This window comes from Orycteropus afer, unplaced genomic scaffold, assembly GCF_000298275.1.
Source record: "Orycteropus afer afer isolate SDZICR_OR568_19922 unplaced genomic scaffold, OryAfe1.0 scaffold00436, whole genome shotgun sequence".
Lineage (NCBI taxonomy): Eukaryota > Metazoa > Chordata > Mammalia > Tubulidentata > Orycteropodidae > Orycteropus > Orycteropus afer.
Window position 1 is genome coordinate 1,868,986 of NW_006922023.1, and position 10,841 is coordinate 1,879,826.

The 10,841-nt window shown below is 38.2% G+C and overlaps 1 protein-coding gene across 1 annotated transcript in view; it reads right to left on the reverse strand.

Annotated features, from left to right (window-relative positions):
- RP1 (RP1 axonemal microtubule associated) overlaps positions 1–10,841 on the reverse strand; it is an 874,252-nt gene that overhangs the window by 135,118 nt on the left and 728,293 nt on the right. The window contains 1 exon segment of the mRNA XM_042782735.1: positions 6,261–6,415. Coding sequence (XP_042638669.1) covers positions 6,261–6,415 — 155 coding nt within the window.

Genomic DNA, 10,841 nt, shown 5'->3' on the forward strand with positions numbered 1-10,841 from the left:
ACCTTTTTTCTGATTTATCCCTTTCCAAAGAAATATTCATGTATATGTCTTCAATCTCATTAATTCTGTCTTCCATCACATCATTTCTATGCCTTTGGTTTTTCAATATGTTATCTATTTCTGACAATTTAGTCTTAATCTTCTCAATTTCTATCTGTAGCTTTTGAATCACTTCTAATTTTTCATTTTGTTCTTATCTTTTCTTCTGAAATTCTTCTAGGGTCTGTGTTTTCCTTGGTCTGTCTCTCAATCCTTTGGAGATACCTAAATATAATTCTTTTGAATTCCTTATCAGAGAATTCCAATGCTGCTTCTTCCTCAGTGATGTGTTCTGGGTCTGTATCCTGCTCCCTTGTTTCTATCACTTTATCTTACTTCTTTGTGTGGACTGTGATGGTCTGTTTTCTCCAAGACATTGTGACATTGTTGTATTTAGATATCTGTTAATTGTTTGTGAAGAGCAGCTAAGAATGAGTCAGGCTCTTCTTGGTAGTCATTTATCATTGGCCTGTTGGTGGAGAAGAAGGTGGTGGCTCTCACTCAGTAAGTGAAGCTGCAGGAAGTGTTGGTGTGTTTTGTCATAAAGGGACTGTCGCTGTCTCCCACTCACTTAGACAAAAATAAAAATTAAATAACCATCCAAAAAGTAAAAGCAAATAGACAAAAAACACACCATGTAATCACACAGGAACAGTATCAAAAAAAGAAAAAAGGGGGGTGGGAAACACCGCAATATCTGTGGAGAGGGCAATAAGAGAAAAAAGTAGAGAAGGAGAAAAATGAAGAAAACAATGTGAAAAATGCAAAAAGAAAAACAAGGAATGGGGTTAACCATGAGAAAAAAAATAAATTGGACCAGGAATAGGGAAAAGAGAAAAAGTTGAAAACTAGAACCTGGGAAGGGAATAATAAAGAATAATGATAAAAAGGACAATAAAAATAATAATAATAAACAATAAATAAATAATAATAAAACAGACAAAAAGAAACTAACTGAAAAAAAAAATAAAAAAATCAAAGCAGGGCATGGCAGGGCACCCAGGTTCCTTCTGAGCACACAGACTGGGATGGGATTCCTGCCAGCTTAGAAGGTGGGTGGGAGTGGGGGTTGGTCATCCCTCCATTCACCAAGTGGCTGTGGGGTATAAGAGTAATAAGGGGAATGTCGCACCTTTACAGTCGTCAGTGTCCGGCATGTCCTTGTGTTTCCCAGGAAATGGAGCCTGTTTGTAAGTCATTGGAATCTGAGAGAACACTGTCACTTTAATATATTCAAAATGGTCAGACCTCTTGTAAAGATTCAAAATGGCTGCACCCTCTGGACAGGCAAAAGTCCACAGCTCAGCCCAACTTCCTCTTTACTGCTTCCCCTTTTATTCACCAGCCACCAGAACAGTCCTCTGTGAAATCTCTGACTAGCAGGGCCAATTTTTAGGTTAATTCTTAGGTCCTAACATCACTCAGCAATATCCGAGCTGTCTGTGCCATCAGGATCGATGCCAGACCGCAGCTCCTTCTTTGGTGTTTTTGTGCAAATTCTTCTGCTAGTTGGAGTTTAGTTCACTTCTATATCCTTCCCTTCAAATCTCAGGGGTCCAGGATTATCTTCTGTATCTTTCTTAATTGGTTCCCCTTTTCTTTGTTGAAGAGGGTCTGTGCAGTCTTTCTACCTATCCGTCATCTTACCAGAACTCCAAGGTTGTATTCTTTCACCATACTTATTCAATCTGTACAAGAAGCTGGACTATATGAAGAAGAACATGGCATGAGAATTGGAGGAAGACTCATTAACAACTTAGGTTATGCAGACACCACAACTTTGCTTGCTGAAAGTGAGGATGACTTGAAACACTTGCTGCTAAAGATTGAAGACTACAGTCTGCTTTATAGATTACACCTCAATATAAAGAAACCAAAAATCTTCACAATAGGACCAATAAGCAGCATCATGATAAATGGAGAAAAGATTGAAGTTTTCACAGACTTCATATTACTTGGTTCTACAATCAACACCAATGGAAGCAGCAGTCAAGATATCAGAAGTCATATAGCATTGGGCAAATCTGCTGCAAAGGATACCTTTCAAATGTTGAAGAGCAAAGATGTCTCCTTGAAGAGTAAGGTGTGCTTGATGCTAGCCATGGTATTTTCAATAACCTCATATGCATGTGAGAGCTGGACAATGACAAAGGAAGACCGAACAAGAGTCAATGTTTTTGTGTTGTGGTGCTGGAGAAGAATGCTGAAAGTATCATGGACTGTTAAAATAACTAACAAATCCATCCTGGTAGAAGTGCAGCTGGAATGATCCTTGGAAGCCAGAGTGGTGAAACTTCGTCTCACCTACTTTGGTCATGTTGTAAGAAGTGACCATTCCCTGGAGAAGGATATCATGCTTGGCAAAGGGGAAGGATGATGATAAAGGGGAAGGCCCTCAATGAGATGGTATGGTAGTTATGTTTGTGTGTCAACTTCGCTGGGCCTAGTTGAGTGGCTAGGAGCTCTGGTAGCATAATGGCTAAAGCACTTGACTGTTAACCAGGAGGCTGGCGGTTCAAACCCACCAGCCACTTCTCGGAAGGAAGGTTGGGCAATCCTACTTCCGTAGTGATACTGCCTCAGAAACGCAAGGAGGGCTCGCTATGAGTTGGGGCCGACTTGACGGCACACAACAACAACAATATCACAACAGTTGAGTGGCTGGGCAGCTGGTGGTATGTATTCCCCATGATGAGACTGGCAATCAACTCCATGGTGGGATCTACCACAAGCAGCTGAGTAGCTGTCTTTGGGATGTGGTCTGCTTCCTGTATATAAAGAGAAGCTATGAGAATGGTCTAAAACCTACAGCATGCTTGGACCCTGCATGTAGCCGTGTCATTGCTCAGAACCCTACTATGCTCTGCTGACCTTGAGACATGCAATGGACTTAAGTTAATGGCCTGCCGTGTGGTTTGGTAACATTGGGACTGTGCCTTTTTACTTGTCAACCTTGGGGCTTCTCAGCCTCAGCAGCCTAGAGCTGTCTGAGTGAAGAAAAGCCTCTAGTTCCAGTGGGCCTGGAGCAGAAGGCACAGCTGGACCCCAAGGTTGTGGGGCTTTCACCCAGCCCCTAGAGCCTGGCATTTTGAATTTGGACTTAAAGCCTCCAAATTGTAAGAATAAACTCCTGTTTGTTAAGGCCATCCCATTTGTAGTATATACCTATCAGAGTGGCACTAGGTAACCAGAACAGATGGATTGACACAGTGGCTGCAATGATGGGCTCAGGTATAGCGAGGATTGTGAGGCTGGCACAGGACCAGGCAGTGTTTCTTTCTGTTGTGTGTTAGGTCACTATGAATTGGAGATGACTCAATGCCACCTAACAACAACAACATTTATGGAAAAGAGTTGTTTCTAGGTTTTGGGTGTTACAAATAACATGTAGTGCTAAGAACATTCTTGTGCATGCCTTTTTGTGTATATGTGTGTACGTTTCTGATGAGAAGAACTGTTGGGTTATAGAGCACTCATATGTTTAGCTTTGTTAGATAGTCTCAGCTTTCCAAAATGATCACATTGATGCACACTCCCTATGCTCAGTGTGTGAGAGGTCCAGGTCATTCAGAGGGTAACCAACAGTTGGTATTGTCATTCTTTTTAATTTTAGCCATTTGTGCACAGTGATACTTTATTATGATTTTAATGAAGGTCTGGTACTTTTCTCATGTTTATTGACTTTTTGGATATTCTTTTTTGTAAAGTACCTATTCAAGTGTCATGCTCATTTTAAAAATTGGGTCATCTGTCTTTTTCTTTTTGATTTGTAGATATTCTTTATATAGTTTGGAAACAAGTGCTCCATTGGCATATATTTTACAACATCTTCTACTGTGTGACTTATCTTTTCACTCTCCTAATTGTATCTTTTGAGAAACAGAAGTTTTTGGTATAGAAATAGCATCCTTTTTTCCCCTTTATGCTTAGTGTTTAGTCTGTTCTATTTTAAAAACTATTGTCTACCCCCAAGTAATGAATATTTTCTCTTATTTTATGTTCTAGTAGTTTATTGTTTTTGTTTTATATTTAAACTAAATTTTCTTGTAACTGACATTTTTGATTGGTGTAAATTAGGAGTATCACTTTCTTTTTTTAAGTCTATCCAATTGATTATAAGAATCTATGGAAAAGACTATCCTTTCCTTGATGCTGTGCATGTACATGTGGGACTGTTGGTAGACTCTATTTTGTGTCTTTGCTCTATTTGTCTTGTTTTGTATCAGTTACACAAATTAATGTTGTCTTATTACTGTGCCTTTACAGTAAGTCTTGATATTTGGAGGTGTAAGTCTGACACACTTTTTTTTTTTTTTCTCAAGAGTATCTTGGATGTATTTGATTCTTTTCATTTCCATAAAATTTTAGAATTAGATTGCCAATTCACATTAAAACATTTTTCTGGGATTTTGATTGGTATACATATCAATTAGGAAAGAAGTGGTAACTTTATAATAGTTAATTTTCCCATCAGACACATCATATGGCCCACTATTAATTTATATCATTTTAAATGCTTCCAATAATATTTATAATTTTCCATGCCAAGGTCCTCCTCAGCCACCCATGTGTGTGCTGTGCAATGGGATCAGGGATGGAAAATCATACTGGCTGGCTGGAGGCTATCTTTACCTGGCCCTAGAACATGGAGTCCCACTTTGGCTGCTCCAGCTACTGCTGCTGCTGCTGCTGTTGCTTCCCAATCTTTCTGCTGAAGTTCTGGAGCAGTGGCCTCTAGAATACAATATATATATTGGCTCTTCTCTTTCCTTGTCTCACTCTCTGAGGGCCTGTACTTCTATTTCTTGAGATCACCCCTCATATTAATGATTTACAGAACTTTGCCAAAGCTCTGTTTCAGGAGAAATGAATCCAGGTTGTGACTTTTCAGCTGGGCTTTTAGAAAGCTCTATCTTTACTGCAAAGAGACTTGGTGGCACAGTGGCCAGATGCTTGGTTGCTAACAGAAAGGTCAACCCTTTGAAATCATCAGCTGCTTAGTGAAAGATGTGACAGTCTAAAGACTTCAGCCTTGGAAACTCTATGGGGCAGTTCTACTCTGTCTTGCAAGCAGAGATATATCTAAGGTATGGCTGATATGGCATGTACCCTTGGCACCACTTGAAGGGGGAACCCCTAAGCAGCTTCTATTAAACCAATACACCCAACATCTTTACTCAAGGACAGTAGACATCCAGAAGCATGGGGAGTAGGCAGTAGGGGACATTGATCCTGAGTGCAAACCCAAGAGGATGCCAGAGAAGGCACAGATTGGCATTCTGAGGTGCCATAAATATGAAACACACCTGACTGAGGCAGCTGGTGGACCAGAGTGGGAAAGGCAATACTGCAGCTACGTTGCTGCTATTAATGTCCATTCACCTTGAAATTGGGTTGGATGCACAACATAGAGATTGCCTCAGGCACTCATTATCCTCAATACAATTCTGCTTATTGGATCTCCATGAGTCAGACTCAACTGGACAGGAACAGGTCACCTTTACCGGATATGGCGTGCCAGTGACAGGAGACCTCCTAAGTTTCTGTATAGCATTCCTGACTCTACACTGCCACTTTCTGATTGGCTTCTTGCTTCTAGGATTTTGCTTACAAATGGCAAAAAGCTGTGTTGAATATTTGGCTTTCCTGCTGTACTTTTCTGTCCAGGATCTTGAACCGTCAAGCAAATCCTAGTGATCTCAGTAGCTTTCAAACAAAATTTAAAAAGTATGTTATTAGATCTTTCTAGCTGTTCTCAGCAGGATGGTTATTGTGTTACAAGCAAGTCTGCTCTAGCTGGAAGTAGAGTCTCAGTGCTTTTTTGTTTGTTTTGTTAACAGAAGAAGAAACTCAGACATACTTAGCTGTTCTGTTGTTAGTGTAGTACCTAAGGTACTTGACTGCTAACCAGAGGCTGGTGGTTCAAACCCACCAGCCACTCCTCGGAAGGAAGATGGGGCAATCTACTTCTTGAGTGATACTGCCTCGGAAACCCAAGGAGGGGTCGCTATGAGTTGGGTCCGACTCAATGGCACATAACAACAGCAACATACTTAGCAGCAGTGCAATACTATGTACACCATGAATAGGCCTCACACACCTCCCTGTACTTCCTAATAGGCATCAAATGGACATCTCAGGAATTTTGTGTTTCTTTTTAGTTAAAGATATTGGGGGAGGATGTTGAGTAAAAATGATGAGCATTGTTTCCTTATCCTTACCTGTCCATGCTGAAACTTGACTTGATTGTTTTGGGATCAATGAAGGCTTTGTTTCCCTGAATCTCCTCTGGTGACAATGAGGTTGATAAATACATTAGACTCTGTCTCTGCACCCATCTTTGTGTCAGTGTACACATGGATCTCATAAATCACCACTAAAATGTCAGAAAGCTGACATTAATATCCTCATTTTAATTTTATCCTTTGAATGTACTTATTCTTGAAGGCAATAAGTGTTTAATCTAGTTGTCATGGGTTTCTCTGTGGGACTCAGTCCCTACTCTCATTTTTGTTTTAAATGTATGCCACATTCAAGCACAATCTCAGCTATGTAATGTTTACCTTGTTCATACAAACACTCAGCTATTCCCAGAATTACCATTTCAAAATAATTATTGTTAGCAATTATGCACTTCCATTGACCACTACACTTTTCCAGCTATTATGCAAAGCTATATTAAAACAAAAACAAAAACACTCTCTTTCCTCTCTCTTAATTAGCTGAAAATGGTAATTTTATCCCTAAAGTTTGATGGTTCTTATCACAGCTGGTCACTCATGCTGCTACTTCATGGAGATTACTTTTTCAATAATGGAGATTTTTAGTAGTCCACAAGAAAGAGAAAAGATACAAAATCCTAGAAAATGCAAATCTAAATATAATTTTTTAAAAAATAGCCCAATGAAGTACCAGCAAATTATATCTCACTGTGTCTGACCATAGACCTAAGGCAATTTCTGAGACACTGATAGAAGTCAGTAATTAGAAAAGAGATTACGCTTGCTGATGTAACTAATAAGGATAATATCTTGGATACATTGAGCACCTTTTATTCCAAGATCCTTAAACCTTTTTAAATCATACTCCTTGAAATCGAACTTGGATTTACAGAAATTCACATTAACATTTTCCAAAGAACTGAGACATAAAAATCCAAGTCAGAGAGTTCCGGTAAGATGGCAGAATAGGCAGAAAGACTGCACAGACCCTCTTCAACAAAGAAAAGGGGAACCAATTAACACAGATACGGAAGATAATCCTGGATCCCTGAGCCTTGAAAGGAAGGATATAGAAGTGGATTAAACTCCAACTAGCAAAGAATTTTCATGAAAACACCAAAAAAGGAGACATACGGAGCTGCAGTCTGGTAGTGATCATGACGGCACAGACAGGTTGGATATTGTTGAGGGGTGGTAGGACCTAAGAATTAACCAAAACATCGGCCCTGCTAGCCAGGGACAGCATGGAGGACTGCTTTGGTGGTTGGGGAATAAAAGGGGAAACAGTGAAGAGGAAGACAGGCTGAGCTCTGGACTTTTGTCTGTCGGGAGGGCAAAGCCATTTTGAATGTTTACAGGTGAATTGACCATTTTGGATATTTAAAGTGACACCATTCTCCCAGATTCCAGGGACTTAACAGACTCCACTTGCCAGGAACCCCAAGGACATTCTGGACCTGGACAACTGGAAAGGTGTGACATTCCCCTTGTTACTCTTCTACCCCACACCCTCTTGGTGAATGGAGGTGCAGCCATCACTCACTCCCACCCACTTTCTGGGCCAGAAGGAATTCCATCCCAGTCTGCAAGTTTAGACAGAGCCTGGGTGCCCTCCCCCTCCCTGCCCAGAATTTTTTTTTCTTTTTTCTGTTTTCTAGTATGTTTGTTTTTGTGTGTTTTAAAACTGCTATTATTATTATTAATTTTGTCCTTTTTACTATTATTCTTTATTCTTACCTTCCCAGGTTCTAGCTATCAGCTTTTTTTCTTTTCCTCGTTCCTGGTTGCATTTTTATTTTACTTTATTTTATTTTTTCTCTCTCATGGTTAACCCCATTCCTTGTTTTCCTTTTGTGTTTTTCTCAATTTTTTTCTTCATTATTCTCCTTCTGTACATTTCTTCTCTTATTGACCTCTCCACATATATTGTAGGTTTTTTCCTCTTTTTTTTTTTTTCTTTCCTTTTTCCTTTTTGGGTTACTTTTCCTGTTCGATTACACAGTATATTTTTTTGTCCATTTGCTTTCACTTTTTAGATGATTATCCAATCGTTATTTTTGTCTAACAGAGTGGAAAACAGCAACAGTCCCCATATTACAAAATTACACCCACACCTACTGTAGCTTCACTTACTGAGTTAGAGCCACCACTTCCTTCTCCACCAACCGGCCAAGGATAAACAACTACCAAGAAAAGCCTGAATTACCCATGGCTGCTCTTCACAAACAGTTTACAGAAATCTAAATACAACAACTCCATGATGTCTCGGAAACAACAGACCATCACAGTCCACACAAAGAAGCAAGGTATGATGGTAGAAACAAAGGAGCAGGATACAGACCCAGAACACAGCCCTGAGGAAGAAGCAGCATTGGAACTCTGTGATAAGGGATTCAAAAGAATTTTCTTTAGGTACCTCCAAAGGAGTGAGAGACAGATCAAGGAAAACATAGACAAAACCCTGGAAGAGTTAAAAAAAATAATAATAATTCAAGAAAAAAAATGACAAAACAAATGATAAATTAGAAATGATTCAAAATCTACAGACAAAAATCTATAAGACTGATACTAAATTGTCAGAAATAGATAAAACATTGAAATAACATAGGAGTAGAACTGATGCAATGGAAGACAGAATTAATTAGATTGAAGACAGACACCTCAATAATTCTTTGGAAAGGGATCAATCAGAAAATAGATCAAAACAAAATGAAGAAAGCCTAAAGTTCATGTGGGATACCATCAAAAGGAATAATCTATGTGTCACTGGAATTCCAGAACAGGAAGAGAAAAATAAAATGAAAGAAAATTTCCAAGATTTGTTGGATGAAAATTTCCCTGAAATGAAGAAAGATGAGAGTACATCCATTCAGGAAATTCAATGAACCCCAAACCTCAAAAGAAAATCACCAAGATATATCATCATCAAACTGTTCAAAACCAAAGACAAAGAAAGAATCCTGAAAGCAGCACAGGAAAAACAAAAAGTTACTTACAAAGGACAATCAATAAAAATAAGCTCTGCTTTATCAGCAGAAATCATGCAAGTGAAAAGATAATGGGATGGTATATATAAAACCCTTAAAAAAAGTTTCAACCAAGAATTATCTACCTGGCACAATTGTCCCTCAAATATGATGGTGAAATTAGGAGATTTACTGATAAGCAGAAACTAAGGGATTTTGTTAAAACCAGACCAACCTTACAAGAGATACTAAAGGGAGTCCTTTGAACATAGAACCAAAAATAGCAAACAAAAACTGACCATTAATATACAAGATGACGTAACCCAGAATCCACAGCTATGGACATATCCAAAATAAAATAACCTTATAAGATTGTAAAAAGGGAACCAGATACAACAATTGGCAAGTGAAGACAATTACAAACCAAAAAGAGGGAAAATATTGTGTAGTTACAGAATTTCTAAATGGTAAAGAAGTCAAGAGAGTTGCAAGATAGAATGAATTGTTCTGAACTTAGGGAGAAAATTGTAAATCACAGGGTAAACACAAAGATAAATAATAAGTCTTCTCATGACAATAAAAAAGAGGACAAGCCCAAATATTCAGCAAATACTTAAACACAGCAACAAAGGAAAGGGTAACATGATTCATAAACATAATGAGCTCGGCACAGAAAATAATATGGAACAAAGAAACCAGAGACACCATGAAAAAACAAATAACAAAATGACAGCAAATAATTCATACTTGTCAATAATTACACAGAATGTTAATGGATTAAATGCACCACTCAAGAGACAGAGAGCTGCAGATTGGATAAGAAAGCAAAACCCATCAATATGCTGTCTACAAGAGACACACTTTAGAGACAAAGACAAAAATAGACTAAAAATCAAAGGTGAGAAAAAGATATATCAGGCAAAGTGCAACAGTAAAAGAGCAGGAGTGGAAATATTAATTTCTATTAAATTGACTTTAAGACAAAAACCACCATACGAGACAAGGAAGGACATTATATAATGATTAAAGGATCAATTGAACATGAAGATATACCCATAATAAATATCTATGGACACCAACGAAAAAAGCCACCAAAATATGTAAATCAGACTTTAAAAGAGTTGAAAATTCAAATAGATGACTCCACAGTCATAACTTTAATACACTACTTTCAATGAAAGATAGAACAACTGGAAAGAAACTCAACAAAGATGCAGAAGAGCTAAACAATGCAATCCACCAACATGGACCTTATAGACATCTACAGAACATTTCACCCAACAACAGCACAATATCTATTCTTTTCCAGTGTACATGGTACATTTCCCATGATAGATCATATGTTAGGCCATAAAGCAAGCTTTAATAAAATTAAAAACATTGAAATACTGCAAAGCATCTTTTCAGATTATAATGCTAACAAATTAGAAATCAGCAATAGGAAGATCAATGGAAAAAGAGTAGACACATGGAAAATGAACAACAACATCCGTGAGAAAGACTGAGTAAGAGAAGAAATAAAAATTGAAATTGAAAAATTCTTTGAATCAAATGAGAATGAAAACACAACATACCAAAATCTTTGGAACACAGCCAAAGCGGTGATCAGAGGCTA